This window comes from Microtus oregoni, unplaced genomic scaffold, assembly GCF_018167655.1.
Source record: "Microtus oregoni isolate MIOR12 unplaced genomic scaffold, Mior012 000009F_ref0000495, whole genome shotgun sequence".
In the NCBI taxonomy this organism is placed as follows: domain Eukaryota; kingdom Metazoa; phylum Chordata; class Mammalia; order Rodentia; family Cricetidae; genus Microtus; species Microtus oregoni.
Genome location: NW_024543068.1, coordinates 10,044,105 through 10,060,083, shown reverse-complemented (window position 1 = coordinate 10,060,083; position 15,979 = coordinate 10,044,105). Strand labels below are relative to the sequence as shown.

The 15,979-nt window shown below is 44.5% G+C and overlaps 1 protein-coding gene across 1 annotated transcript in view; it reads right to left on the bottom strand.

Moving 5' to 3' along the window:
• Snw1 (SNW domain containing 1) overlaps nt 1–13,108 on the bottom strand; it is a 30,835-nt gene extending 17,727 nt beyond the window's left edge. The window contains exons 1-3 of the mRNA XM_041658328.1: nt 13,002–13,108; nt 7,840–7,993; nt 3,294–3,455 (exon numbers count right to left, since the gene is read on the bottom strand). Of these exons, the coding sequence (XP_041514262.1) occupies nt 3,294–3,455; nt 7,840–7,993; nt 13,002–13,015 (330 nt within the window). The 5' untranslated portion in view covers nt 13,016–13,108. The remainder of the gene's footprint in view (nt 1–3,293; nt 3,456–7,839; nt 7,994–13,001) is intronic.
• Nucleotides 13,109–15,979: the final 2,871 nt, after the last annotated feature.

The following is a 15,979-nucleotide window of genomic DNA, read 5'->3' as shown; positions in this document are numbered from 1 at the left end:
CCTGGCAAATAAGATACCAGAAAAAGCAAGGGAGACCAGGTGTCTTTTTGTTGTTTTGTTTTTTGAGACAGGATCTCTCTATGTAGCTCCAGTTGGCCTTGAACTCAAGAGATCTGCCTGCTTCTGCCAGGATTAAAGACATGCATCAGCACACGTGGCTCTCCACAGGTTTCTTCTACCATCAGAATAGACTACCTATAAAGTATATATTTCTATTTTATTTACTTTATGTGCATGTTTGTGGGTGCACATGTACCATGGCATGCACGTGAAGGTCGGAGCACAACTTTCAGGACTTGATTCTCTCCCTGTGAGGTGTCAGGCCTGGCAGCAAGTGCCTTGACCTGCTGAGCCACTGTGTCAGCCTCAAATTCCAATTTTTTTTCTTTCTTTTTAACAGAGACACCGACCTCTCCTGTAACTCTCCCGTCTTACCCTTACAACTGCCGGCACGACATGTGTGCACCACTGTGCCCAGTTCTACCTGCATAACAAATATATATGTATTAGATATGTGTGTATATAAAACAAGGAACACAACTTCCAGGCTTTTGGCAGAGGTGATCAGGAAGACATTGATGGAATTCAAGCATATAATCAGGTATATGTCTGGGATATAGCTCAGTGGTAGAGGGCTTAGTAAGCACAAGCCCTGGGGTCAGTCCTCAGCCTTCTCATCCCCCTTTACAAATTATGCATTGAGATTTGGATTTGATTAAGTATTATATAACAAACTCTAGATAGATGCATCTTCTACACAGTAATATAAAAGGGCAAAGAAAACTGAACAGGACACAGATTTTTAACAATCGACAGCCTGTGAGGGGCCAAGGGCAGCCACAGAAACAAATCATATTAGAACACAGAGAATGTGCTCCTATGGAACGGAGCCACCTGGCCAACCAGCTGAGATGAGCGCTGAGCTGATGTGGGAAGGGAGCGCAGCAGAGAACTGGAGCATGAGCACTGGCAGGGACCGAGGACAGTGCAGAGAAAAGAAGAGAGAGGTTTAGTGATATCTAGAGGGAGCTTGGAAGACGGGATATTTTCTTTTAAAAGACAAGAAAAGCAAGTATACTCAAATGCCAACCACAAGTAACCTGGGAGAACAAAACAGGCGAAAGACAAAATGCCTAGTGCCCCAGTGAGGTGACACAGGAAAAGACAAGCACAGGAACAACAGAGGGCATTTTCTTCATCCCTGTACTCAGATGCTCCCAACCGGACAGGGTAGACAGGAACAAGTGTACAATGGGATAAAAATTTGAATGACTGTATTTTTCTAAAGCCCAGTAGCCCCAATGGAGGAACGATGGACGACAGGTGTGACTTTACAGCAGTGGTTCTCAACCCTCCTGACACCGAGACCCTTTAATACAGTTCCTCATGGTGCGGAAACCCCCAACCATAAAGTTATTTACATTCTTTCCTTTTTTGGTTTCTAGAGAGAGGGTTTCTCTGTGCAGCCCTGGCTGTCCTGGAACTCACTCAGTAGAGCAGGCTGGCCTTGAACTCAGAGATCCGCCTGCCTCTGCCTCCTGACTGCTGGGATCAAAGGTGTGCAACACCATTTCACTGCTACTCTATAACTGCAATGTTGCTACTGTTATGAATCGTACTATAAATATCTGATAGGCAGGAAATCTGATATCCGACTCCAAAGGTGTCGTGACCCACAGGTTGAGAAGCACTGCTTTAGAGGGTCAAACTGGAGTCCAGGAGAGGTGAAAGAGGCACTGAAGAAAGTCATCAATCCCAAGGCAATCTGTTCCTCTCAAGTACTACTTACAAAAGAAACAGAACAAAGCGAGGACTCCAAAACAGTTCCTCAGATGAGTGTAGCCACATTATGATGACACTGTTTTAAACTTTATTTTGGGTTTTGGGATTACCTTTTAAGATACTAAATTTGGGTAGCATGAGTCTGTGTGATATCCAGATGAACTATTTAAATAAGAAAGTGGTGGTGGTGGCCAGTTTTGTGGCAAGATTGCTCTGACAAATAAAGCTTGCCTGGAGTCAGAGGGTGGAATTAGCCACTAGCTGACTGTAGAGGTTGGGAGACTATAGACAGAGAGGAGACAGCAAGTAGTAAGGCAGAGCTGAGAGGTAGGACTAGAGGCTGCTCCCTGCTTCTCTCATCTTTCAGGTTCTTACCCCGATATTTGACTCCCGATTTTTTGTTTAACTGGGCTAACGCTTCAGTGGCACACACCCTAATCCCAGCACTTAGGAGGCAGGAGCAGGTGGATTTCTGTAAAGCCTGAGGCCAGTCTGGTCTACAGTGAGTTCCAGGACAGCCAGAGCTGTTACACAAAAAACCCTGTCTCAAAAAACAAAACAAAACAATTGGGGCTATAGCTTAGTGGTGAAGCCTAGACTTGGCATACACACAAACATTCTGGGTTGTATCGTTAGTTCCACCCACAAAAAGAAAAGTAATCAAGCATCTGTGTAAATATTCCTCAGGCATATGGAGGGGATTCTGTATACAGACAAAAGTAATAGCTGACTTGGGGCTAGAGGCACAGTTCAGTACACAACACTTGCCTAGCATGCATGAGGCCTCAGGTACCATCCCTTACAAGGCCAAAAACAAAGCTGATTTTTCTTACAAGTCTTATGGGATTTTGACTTTGCAAGTTTGGTGGCACTTTTGGGATAAAAGATAATTTTCTGAAATATAAAAACAAACAAAACCTAAATAGGAAAACTATCACTGCTGGGTGCAGCCTACAGAACTGGGAGGGCGAAAGCAGAAGATCCAAGTTTAAGGCCAGCCTGGGCTATGCATGGTGGACTGTTCTAAAGGGAAGAGCAGCTATTACCAATCTGTGCACAATTTCAAGGCACAATGTCACTTTGGTTACAAAGTTAATCGAAGTATGTTTTATAGTGATTTTATTTTGCTGCTGGACTCAAACCCAGGCCCTGAGCACACTAACTACCATCAGACCCCAACTTCACTGCTGTCTTTTAAGATTTATTTATGTGATTATGAATGTTTTGCCCATATATGTATGTGCATCAGGTGCATGCATGGTGCCTTGGAGTTCAGAAGAGGGCATCAGAACCCCTGGAACTAGAGTTTCATGTGCTGGGAATTGAACTCAGGTCCTCTACAAGAACAAGTGTTCTTAATCACCGAGCCATCACTCCAGCTCCAGCTTCACCACTATTTGAACATAACCCAAAATGGCAAGTGATTTATCATTTCTACAAAATGTATTAAAACTTCACAAAATATTTATCAACAAGAACAAAGCAAATAAACAAAGCCAGTGAGAGATTACCTTGTCTTTGGACTGCCCCTGTCGAGCGATAGCATCGTATTTGATTTTCCCTTCAGGATCCACCTGTATGGCCAGTGCATTCGACATTTTTTTCTTTCGCCCCATATCCAGGGGATACTGGGCCACATGGATTTCTGGGAAAGCACCTCCATCTCCAAAATCCTGTATATTACGAGAGAAGAAGTGAAAAGACTATTTAGTAGTAAGCAGCAATTCATTCAAGCTATGGAGTCTGCTAGGTCAGAGGGACAGCGGTGAGCAGAGCCAAGCTTTGTATCTCAGTGCAGTTTAAGTTTAGCTAGCGGGCAAAGGGATGGACACAAACACCGTGAAGACTGGACAGGTCCTGGGAAGAGGTCTGTACTTTCAGTAGAGTGGCTATGTGTGACAGCCGGTGTAAAGAAATCACACAAGGGAAAGCCTCTGTGATGAGAAAACAAACGGAGATCTGAGGGAAGCATTTTCTTTTTCTTTTTTAGTAAGGGGTGTGTGTGTGTGTCTGTCTGTCTGTCTGTGACGTGTGTGCAGGTGCCAGCAGAGGCTAGAAGAGGGGGTCAGATTCTCCAAGCTAGAGTTAGTTACATGGAGTTGTGAGCACCCTGAAGGGGTGCAGGAAACTGAATTGGGTCGTCTTACAAAGGCACCAAGTGGTCTTAACTCTCCAGGTAATACAGTGTAGACTATTCACTTTTGGAGGACAGAGGAAATGATGCTAAGGTTACTTGGACAAATAAGCCACGGAGGGGCCGTCTACCCTGTCTCAAGGAATATGCATTTTATGTTAAGAGGCTAGAATAAAATAACAAAAATTTTAGTATAAACCAAAGACTAGTTTTAGTATTATACACAGTAATATACATACAGCATCAGGTGGAGCTAAACCTAGGAGAAATGCCAAGAAATGCTCTTAGAATCAGATTCTGTTAACATGTGATTTATTCACTGCTATATGAGATAAATAAGACAGAAAGGACCCAGAATGAGGTACCATGTTTTTCTTTTGGATTGACCCTAGCCACGTCCTTGTGGTAACATCAGGGTATAGAATTTGGCCATGACTTTTTTTGGGGGGGACCCCAAAACCCAAAAGAACCCGCAAAGTCAAGTTTTCTTTTTCTTGTGACTAAAAGTTGGAAAGTCCCTGGCCTGTCAGCAACTTCATCCTTGCCAGAGGCCAAAGGTGCTAGAAGAGAAGTCAGGTTGTTCCTTACTTCTGCTCCCTTCCCTAAGGGAAGAGAAGTCAGGTTGTTCCTTACTTCTGCTCCCTTCCCTAACGGAGAGCTCCTTTCTTGGAAACCACACTCTGGACATGTTGGGGTGGAAACTGGACTGACCAGCTCACACCTCCATCCAATAATAAAGCCTTATTAGCTACAAGACCCCTCCTACTCAGCAGCTAGTTCTGCCTTCTCTCAGAGCTCTACAATAAATACTTCTAAACTCACCCTCTATGGTCTGTGGATTTCATCTTGAATCCATGAGACAAGAAACCAAAGTCACCGGCTTGGGATAGCTTTAATGGCCATTGGGTTTACAAAACCCTAGCCCGCCTGAACCAGCTGCTTTGAGGTCCTTATCTTACCAATTTGAGGAATGAAACTTATGGACCATAGAAGGTGAGTTTTAGAAAGCCAGTTCTGCTAGGCTGGCTAGGATGACCCTCAACTCCTGAGCAAAAGTGATCCTATTTCAACTGGGATGACACATACGCCTCCAGCCAGGCTCACATCGCTAACAGTGATTACATATCGTTCAAACAATGAGAACTACAAGTGTTCTGCCGATAATTTGTCTATGTTGAGCATTTCTAAAAGCCTCTGTAGATTAAGTCTAACTTACACTTGAGCAGGTTCACAAATAGTAACTGTACTGGGAGGTGGGACACCCCTTTAATCCCAGCCCTCGGGAGGCAGAGGTGGGAGGGTATCTGCGAGTTTGAGACCAACAAGTTTTAGGCTAGCCAGAGCTACACAGTGAGACCGTCTTCATAAAAACGACTCCTCAAGATCTCATAGCTAGCACATATGCAGAATGCAGACCCAGAAAACTGGACTCTGTGATGTACACTCCAGTGTGCAGGGCATGCGTCCATGTGCACAGAGGCCAGAATAGGCTACTAGGTGTCTACTTCTACCACTCTGCACACTATTGCCCTGAGACGGGGCCTCTCACTGGCCCCAGAAACTCTCTTTCTGCTAGGCTGGCTGGAAGCTCTTGGAATCCACCTGCCTCTGTCTCCCAAATTCTGGGATGACAGCTCTGTATGTGAGTGCTGAGGGATTCAAATTTACTTCCTCATGCTCACAGAGCAAGTGCCCTTACCCACAGAGTCAATCTCACCAGGTATAGACAAGTTTCGTCTTTTGAAATACATTTCTTTTAGTTAAAACAACAAGAAAAAGAAACAAAAATCAACAATTTCTGAGCAATGACATATCCCCCTGCTCCACATTGTTTTAGAAATTAATCCCCCTCAGGAAAGGGTTTCACTATGTAGACTTGACTGGCTTCTAACTCATAGAGATCCTCTACCTACCAAATGCTGGGCTTAAAGGCATAGACCACCAAGTCCGGCTGCCCCAATTGTTTTAAATCAGTAAATACCCCCCCCCAAACCCCAAAACCAACAACAAACCCCTGAAACTTGAACTACTTTTGGTCCTAAGTATATTACATAAGGTATACTCAACGCATCTTACCAAGAATGTTAGCAAAAACACTGAAATTCATTGATAAGAGAGTATTTATTCAAAAATAAATTCACTTTTGTAAGATTTTTTCTCACATGCTATTTCATTAGATCTTCGATGTGAATTCCGAGGCACAATATGCCTGGAGAGGGTTGAAATTTTTGAAAACCAATAGAATAAAGTGAGAAGAGATATTTTCTTGTAAGTTAGGCAGAAATAAAGTCTTCCTAAGAAAAGTGCTTCCTGTACCCAGACCATCAATTTGACACATGCTCAGATTTGTTGGAGTTCTTCAACTATAATCAGCACTTCAGAACTGTAGCTCTAGCATTATGTGGTCATTAAGCCTGGCAGAAAAATCACAGCTTTTGCTCTGAAAGCTAGAACAAAATGCCTTCTTCCCAGAACAGTCACTCCCCTCGAAGCATCCCCGGCATTTTCAGATTAGCTGGCCGGTTCAGTTTCATTTCCAAATGAACTGCTCTGATGCACCAGGACATATGAAACCTTTGATAATCAATTAAGACTATCAAAGCCAACAGCCACCAGATGTCATAACACCCAAAGGCTCCCATGTGTGGAAACAATGTCTGCTCTCCCCACTCTGTAAACCGGGGAAAGAAGGCCCCCCAAAGCACATCTATAACCTCTCAGAAGGGGCAGTAGCTAAAATTCTACCAGGCAAGCCACCACTGTCCGGCTCCAGACAGGAAGGAAGGTATTCTAGTCTCTTGGAAAACTATCTTAGTGTGCATCTCACCAATTCCAGAGAGGACAAAACCAACAACAAAATCCTTTACTAACAACAGCAAGGCTAGCCTTCAATAGCAGAATTCATAAAGACCAGCTGAAAATAGAAACAAACAAAACAAACCCCCAAACAACAGAAACAACAAGGAAAATCCCACAGAAACCCAGGGCTATGTTGGAGCAAGGCAGGGAGGGTCTTACTAGGTGTTCATTTTCTAGACTTGACAGGGTGGGCAGAGGCATGGCAAACATGGAGAGACACAGTGCAAACAGCTTCGGGGAAGATGTTAAGCAGTGTTTTGTTTTTCAGACAGTTTCTGTGTAGCCCGGCCGCCCTGAAACTCCCTGTGTAGAACAGGCTGAACTCGAGATTCTCCTGCCTCTATCAAGGAAATTTGTTCTTTGGAGACAAATCAGCAGTACGACCATTCCAAATCATTCTTTGCTTATACTCCTAGAAAAGTATGTCATATCATGACCAGGCATGTGCTAACACAGAGGAAATACACCAGCACAGGAGACCCCACTGGGTTGTTCCCTGAAACAAAGTTATTCCCACTGTTGGAGGTGGGGCGAGAGTGGACACAACTCAAACACAAAACCCTGATTCTGCCCCTTACAAAGAGTTCAAATTTTTATTTATTATTATTAGTATGTATCTGTGTATATGTGACAGAAAGAGAGATGAACGGAGCATAGTCACATGTCACAGTGCTTGTAAAAGTTTCCGGGACAGGTTTTTCTTTCCACTGTGGGTTCTGGGAATTGAACTGAAATTGTCAGGTTTGTGCAGTGAGTGCTGTTGCCTGCTCCTTCCATTCGATCTTACCTTCCCATTGTTGTTCATGGGCTGGAAGGCCTACATCTAAAAAAAAAGTACGCTAGTTCCTTTTGTGCAAGTTCAATAGTTCTGCACAATACGAAGCAAAAGCAGTGATTCTCCGCTGATCACAAACCGTGACGATAAGCAAGAGTAAAGTCTTGGGAGGAAGAACATGCTTCCAGAACTTACCACCATTATTTCTGCCGCACTGCTGCTAGCAATCCTCCTCCGGGGTTTACATCTATTTTATAAGTGCTCGATAATAAATTTCAGCCCGATTTACCTCTAACAAGCGCGGAATCCAGCCTTTCCGGTACCCGTACGGGGGAGGCTCCCTTCGTGAAGAGACCAAAGAGGTCTGCCGCGATCTCTGAGATCTTGCTCTTTCTTCAGCTTCAAGTTGGTCCTGAGATAGCTGAGTGGGCGCAGGTAAAAAGCTACAGGGGATAAGGATTAAATACCAAGTACAGAATTAAAAACAAAACACATTTATTACAATTTTTCTTTGCGCAGTCAACAAATTTTTCAATGATTTATAGAGGCATTCAATACTCACAATGAAAACCCCTTGACTGTGCCAAGGGCAAACAGTCGTCCAGATTTAAAAACTAACAGGTACTTTTACACAAGTGACGAGATACCGAATTCTGTACTTCCATACTTTACACAGAAGCCAACCTCCAGTGCACTGTCTCCTAAAAATCCTTCTTGATTTTTGTTTTAACAAGGTCTAGTTAGGTAGCCCAGGATGGTCTTGAACTTGCCACCCTCCGGCCTCAGCCTCTAAAGTTCTGAGTTTATAGATAAATGGTAACACTACTGTGCTTTTTTTTTGGGGGGGGGGAATGGGGAAGACAGGGTCTTACTGTATAGATCCCACTGCCTCCCCAATGCTGGGATTAAAGGCATGAACTATCAGGGCTGCACAAAAGCTGTATCCTGGCCATATTCTCTTTACCCCTCTCCCAACTCAAAAACTGTTCAAACAGTAGAATCCTGAACATGTAGCTACTTACTATTTAGTCAAAGCATCCTTCTTACTAAATTCTTCCTAAACTTCTTGTATTGTAAACATTACAAAGCTTATCCAAAGTACAAAAAAAAAAAAAGATTATCAGTAGGTAAATAGATATTTTTAAGGAAAGACAGAAGTCAAGTTCTTTGTTAATTTCTGGCTAATAAACATACTTGAATAAGCAGGAAAGCTTAATTATTTATTCAAAAATTACACACTGATGACTTGGTGCAAGATACATTTTAAGTAGACACTGAGAATACATACTCAGAAAGATTTATGTAGTCTTCCAAGGAAAGACAATCACACACATGCAAATACAAACTACAGAAACAGGAGGGGATAAGGAAAGGGGCAGAGCTGTGACAGCATACATCAGTACACTCAAATCCAGACTGGAGACTTTACAAGTTTAAAACCCACCCATGCAACTTAAAAACACAAGAAGTTACCTGCTCTGAACCACTGTCCCCATCTTAAAAGGTTAGAGATCTACTTCGTAGGTATTACATGAAAACATCCACAGAGCAGTCAGCAGTGCCACTGTTTGTTCCACAGATGTTCGACTGTTTGGTGCTATCCTGAACCCCCCAGCGTGGGTTGGCCATCTGTACTTAATGTTCTCTAGGCCATGTGTACACCACCTATCTATCTGTACTGCAAACATCTAGTCAATTACTCATCCTCTTACCAGACTGAGCAACCTGAGGACAGGACCACACCTTCTGCTTCTTTTGTCCCCCACTGTCCAGGCCTCGTCTGGTAACACAGATTCCTTCAATGCCCACAAGAGATTGCTCTGCCCTTTGCTTTCACCGTCTAACATCCTTGCCTTTATTTACACAAGCCATCTCAAAACCTCTACTTTTGTTATTCCCTTTGCCATAAAACAGTAAAGTGACTTATCCGGAATGTTTCACGCTTCCCTACTGTGAGTGTGTGGCTGGTTCTCTTTTGAACTTTAAGTCCTGGCTTTGAACGAGATTGTCGAGAACGTGTGGCAGACGAGTGCTTTGCCAGCTGAGCCACCTCCCCAGCCCCTTCAGAATGCTTCCATAGAACATTCTCCCCTTGGTCTTCGAGCAGTCTGCACCTTACTTAGTACGCACGTCTCTACTCAATTACTAGAGATATTTTTGAACTACCCTGTCCAAATCAAAATAGCTACTATTCTACAAATTTTAACATTTTTTCCTTTCATCTTTTAATTTTATGAGATAGGGTCTCACTATGTAGACCAGGCTGACCCCAAATGCAAGAGATCTGCTTGTCTCTACCCCAGAGTGCTAGGATTAAAGGTATGTACCACCACACTTAGCAAAAATTACATTTTTATTTAGTTTGTGTAGGGACGGGGCGGGGGTGTGTGTATGTATGCCATGGCACCTCGACAGGACAACTTGTGGGAGTCAGTTCTCTTTCCACCATGTGGGTTTCATGGATGGAACTCCTATCTTCAAGCTTGGCGGGTGCTTTTATTCACTAAGACATCTCCTGTTGGCCCTGTACCCCAAACGTGTAAGCTTCATTCTAATGCCTTAACCTTGTCATATGATCTGAATGCATTGTTGCTTGTTTTTTTCTCTCACGTAACTCTCCTAATGTAAGTAAGCTCTGTGAGGACAGAAGGTATAGGGCACAGGAAGCTTACCTTACCACCTCACCAAATAATCAACAAGCACATGACACTAGGCACGTGAAGTTCTTTTCTCATTCGCCAAGCAAACAAGTGATGCTTTGAATGACTAGCTAGGCACTTCTTAATTTGATTCAGATCCCAGAGATTGAGAACTCAATCCCACAAAACTGCCTGTTTCCAATGACAAGCCTAAGACTTGGTCACCAGTACTTTTGTTTCACTGGCTACAAACTGGGGTTTCTCTGTGTAACAGCCCTGGCTGTCCTCGAACTAGCTATGTAGACCAGGCTAGCCTCAAACTTACAGAAATCTGCCTGCCTCTGCCTCCCGAGTGCTGGGATTAAAGGTGTGCGCCACCATCGCCCGGCCTACTGTTCTAAGTATTAGATATTCTCTTCAGGTTCAGTATAGAGATGTGCTGCGGTGGATTCTGGTGGCCCCTGGCAGCAGAAGTTGCTGAAATATGGTGGAGCCACAGCAGCCAGCAGAACTGAGCAATACCTTACATTAATAAACTTGCAGGGGAGAAGACTCTGAGCTAAGCAGTGAGTGAAGGGATAAGACGTGGCTGATCTCTACAGATGCTGCTTCTGGGACCTAACACCCTCTCCTTACCCCACTTGGGTTAGATTTATTTTAAGGAGAGTTCATGAAACTAAACAAGCAAACAAAACCCCATTAAAACAGACAAAAATCCCAACATATTCGTTTGTTCATAATTTTTTAAAAATATAGGTTTACATCATTTTCATGTGTATGAGTGCTTTGCCTGCATGTATGTATGTATGTCTACACACCACATACATGCCTAGTGCCTCCAGAGACTGAGAGAGAGTCAGATCCTAACCTATAGTTACAGATGGTTGTGAGCCACTATGAGGTTACTGGGACCTGAACCAGGTCCTCCGCAAGAGCAGGCAGTGCTCTTAACCACCGAGCTGTTTCTCCAGCCCACACTTGCTAGTTTTTAAAAAGGACATTTTAAAAACATACTAATGAACGCCAACTGAAAGCTCTGTAGTCCCCAAGCTTGTCCATTTTGAGACTTCATATCATTAAGCACACAACACACACCATATCCTGGCGCTGTTCTTGAGTACATTCATTTCAAATCCCACTTTTCCCCTCGTAACCCTACCAATCCCTACCACAGGGCCTGAAGAACCCTCAAATGTCTGCTACCTATAACATTTACAGGCTGCATGACTCACTCATTTTTTTTTTTTGTACTAAGGCTAATACTACACAAATAAGCATTTTCTGTTGGTTCTAATTTCATTTCTGTTGTGGTTATTAAAATTCTCTGGCCAAAAAAAAAATTAAAGGAGGAGGGGCTTATTTGGTTTACAATTCCAAGTCACAACTTACCAAGGAATTGTTAAGACAGGAACTCAAAGGCAGCGAGATTTCACTCACCAATCAAAGCAAGAGAGACTTGCTTTCTTACAGAGAGGTAAGCAGGGAGGGAGGGAGGAAGACAGGCGGTCTGTCAGGCAGGCAGGCAGGGCACCATATGAACTGCTTGCTGGCTGGCAGACTGGCTTATGCTCATCTGGCTTTAACGGTTCAGGACCACTCGTGTAGAGGATGGTGCTACCCATAGTGGTTTGGTTGGTCCTGCATGTCTTAGCTAGAAAAACAATCCCTATAGACACCTACAGGCCAATCTGGTCTAGACAAATTCTCATCTGATAGCTTTTTACCAGATGTGTTAAGTGGGTAGGTTAGCTGTTTTTGTTTTCTTTCTGAACTTAAACCAGCATCACAGACCAGGTTGGCCTTGGAATTCACAGTCCCTCCTGCCGGCACTGTTTTCATCTGCGTATCACTTATCCATCTTCCCGATGGCAAAAAAATACATTTCGTTCTATATATACAACCTCGAGGACAAACCAGGACAACAAACAGTAATTCCCGTGACCAAAACACTTTTAGGACTCCGACTGTTACAAGCGAGGACATATATGAGCAGTGGGTTAAACAGGTGAAAGACAACATCCAAAAATGAATACTTGCTTAACACCCAATAAGACTTTTCCTGCTGAGTTCGCATGGAAAGTTTTTCCACTCGGAGCAACTAGGAGTTATATAACTTTTGGGAAATTTCCCACTTAGTATCTTTTTCTTAAAAGATGGGAGCACTTTACATACGGTAACCAAGGCAACCAAGAACAGCAAAAGTCGGAGGTGGTTCTATGTACAAAAGAAATTCTAAGGTCCAAAGTTAAAGCGCAGAGCAGCGGAGCACTTAGCAAACAGCAGCCCCTACTGTTGCCGATTTAAAAAAATTTTTGGTCGGTTCCGGGACATCCCCAACTCTTTTTGCTCTTTGCAAAATCTTTGTTTCGGAAAAAGAAAGGAAAGGGCAAAGCCCAGAGCATACAAGTGGCTGGAAAGCCACGCACAAGACCGGCGCGCTTTGCTCAGCAGGGATAAATCGGCCGCTGCTTTCCGCCGCGCCCCGCGTCCGCCTCAACTGGGGTCCGCAGGGCGCTCGCCAACCTACCACGCTGCTTACGCGAAGCACACGTGAGCTCTTCAGCGCGAGGCCACGCCGGGGCTCTGGGCCCCGGGGAAAGGGCAAACTCAACCCGGGAAGCCGCTAAGGAAAGACCCCGGCTTTGTCGCGGCCTAGTCGCCAAGGAAGCCAGCGAGTAGTTCTAACCATGGTCTCGGCCAAGGTGCTACTGCGCCCCAGGCCAGGTCACTGCCCGCACAGTCCGGGCAGAAAAAAGGAAAAGATGGGTACTTCCAGACCCTTCCGTATCGAGGACCCAAATCAACAACCCACCTGGTGAGCGCCATCTTCTTCCGCTTCTTCCAGCGCAAGCCACAGCGTCGCGGGGCGGTTCTTGCCCGGGAACGAGGAACACGAAGGAAGAAGTGCTTACTGCGCAGGCGTTCTGGCCGAATGGCCCTGTGGGCTTTGTAGTTTTTTGGGCGGGAATTCTGCCGGTCTCTCTCAAGGAAAGAAAGTTGCCCTCAGCAACTGCCCTAACGAAGGAAATGCCTTACATTTATAGAATTTACAGGGGAGAGGCTCTCTGAGTTTAGCATATTAGTAATGGTACAAGATAGGATATAAACCGGGCGGTGGTGGCGCACGCCTTTAATCCCAGTACTCGGGAGGCAGAGGCAGGAGGATCTCTGTGAGTTCGAGGCCAACCTGGTCTACAAGAGCTAGTTCCAGGACGGGAACCAAAGCTACAGAGAAACCTTGTCTTGAAAAAACAAAAAACAAAACAAAAAGATAGGATATAAATTTGGAAGCTAACACTATTATCTACCCCCACCTTAAGAGTGCTACATCTAGGAGCTTAACCGTATGGAATTAGGATGTAAAGACTGATCCTCCTCTATATAGCGGCCTCTGTACTTATAGTTGATAATTCAGTTAACAGTCATCTAGTTTATTATTTTAAAATGAATTATTTAAAAACAGATGTGTATGTGTGTGTGTTTAAAAAACAGATGTGGAGGGGGCAGAGAAGGTACTGGAAACTAAGATCAAGGATCTCAGATTTAATTCAGTAGATAATTTGGAGCTGATGGAGAATTTTATGTAGAAAGCCTGGATGAAAGAGACAGATAAGAAAGACAATTTTTTCTTTCTGAGACAGAGTTTATTTGTGCCATCCTGGCTGTTCTGGAACTTGTTCTATAGACCAGGGTGCTTTGAACTCAGAGATCGGCTTGCCTCTGACCCCCAAGTGCTGGTATTAAAGGCATGTGTCACCACACCTGACTCAAGGAAGACAAATATTTATTTATTTATTTAAATTTATTTACTTTACATATATAGTGTTCTGGGCACCAGATCTCATTATAGATGGGTGTGAGCCATCATGTGGTTGCTGGGAATTGAACTCAGGACCTCTGGAACAGCAGTCAGTTCTCTTAACCTCTGAGCCATCTCTTCAGCCCTCAAGGAAGACAGTTATTGAGGCAGTCTCATTTCTATGGTAATGAGAGACAAAAGATATCACTGAGGACAATGTTAAAATAATTAATGTGGGAAATCAGTAAACCATAGTCCAAAACCTGGGATGTAGGATTGAAAACAAGAGATGGAAGTGTTTTTGTAGAAAATTCTCTTTCCCACGGAGGCATATCATTTGGGTACTTGCATCGTGGTGACCCCTCATTGCCCTAGGGTTGTAGAGAAAACAGCAATTTTATGACAATGCAATTAAGAAAGGAGATCTGTGAAGCTGATCTGGGGACTCAGTAGGTAAAGACTCTTGCTGCCGAGCTTTATGAGTTCAGACCCAGGACCCACTTGGCTGAGGGGGAAAACTGACTCCCTCAAGTTGTTCTCTGACTGCACGGGCTCTGCGACAGTTCCACCCACACACGTATCACGGGCAGTGCTTTTGTTTAGTTATGTGGGTGTGGGTTTGGTTCCCCTGTTTTGGGTCTTCACGTGTCTCCTCACCTCATCTGCTGTAGATTCTGGTAAGTCGCCAAGCTGTCTGTGTCTCAGCCCCTAGCGATGTACAAGAGCGAAACAGAAGACCTAACTTCCTTCTATCTCAGTTTTACTCCCTGGAAAAGGTAGAGTTGTAGTAATAAGGGCAGCCGCGGTGGGGCTGCGTCCCCAACACCCCAGCCTCCTGCTCGGCTAGCTTATGCCCGAAATAATTACATGGAAACTGTATTCATTTAATCACTGCTTGGCCCATTCTCTTCTAGGCTAATTCTCACATATTAATTTAGCCCATTTCTAATCATCTGTGTGTAGCACCCCAAGGTGCGCTTACCGGGGAGATTCTAGCCTATGTTCATCCTGGGTCGGAGCTTCATCCCGGGAGCGGGGCATGGCGTCTCTCTCTGAGGCGTCTGCTCCCGAGAGAGCTGTGGAGTCTCTGAGCTCACTTCCTCTTCCTCCCAGCATTTTGTTCTGTTTACTCCTCCCACCTATCCTCTAACCAATAAAATGGGCCAGGGCAGTGCCTTTATTAGCCAATGACCTTCCTCCATCATAGAGTTTTCAGGAAGTTTTAACGAGCTAACTGGGGCTGAGGAGAGGGATCACTCAGTGGTGCTCAGAGTTCAATTCCCCACTCTTTAAAAAAAAAAAAAGGTGGCATAATATGAATAAACCTCACCAGCATAGCTTTGCGGCACTTTGATGCTCAATAGCATGGGTCCTTGCCCCACACAGGACATCCAGAACAGCCCTGCATGAGGAGTGTCTCTGTGCTAACAGATGTTGGCACATCTCCAATTCCACCGGCAGGTAAAGCCTGAACTCCCTGCCCACAGGGAGGTGGTGGACAGCAGCCTTACCATAGCGAAAGCCTTCAAAGGGTTGACTGAACTCTGGAGTCCACACACACGTTGAAGTTGAGATCAGTGACCTATGGGGGAGAGAGGTCAGTGTGATCTGATGCTCCATTCCTGCAGGTAGGAAGAGGATGTATGTGCTCTCAAAGGGAAGCGGGGACACAGCTCCAGGTTTCACATGTGGGCGTTGAAGAGATCGCCACACTTTAAACGAAACCACCAAAGCAGAATGAAAGCTCAGGTTCTGAAACGGAAACTTAGGAAAGGACTGCAAAGCTTCAAGGCTGTGCGGCACATTCTTTGCTGTAGATTTAAATGGATCCTGATGCTGCTATTGTAGGTCTGGGGTCCTGGTGCGCTCCTTATTGAGGCTTTAATCATGTTCTCTGGTACAAGGAAGAGCTTTTCTGGCACGCTGCTTCCCCCCCCCCCCCATGTCTTTCACAGACACTTCCAATCTCTCTCTCTCTCTCTCTCCCTCTC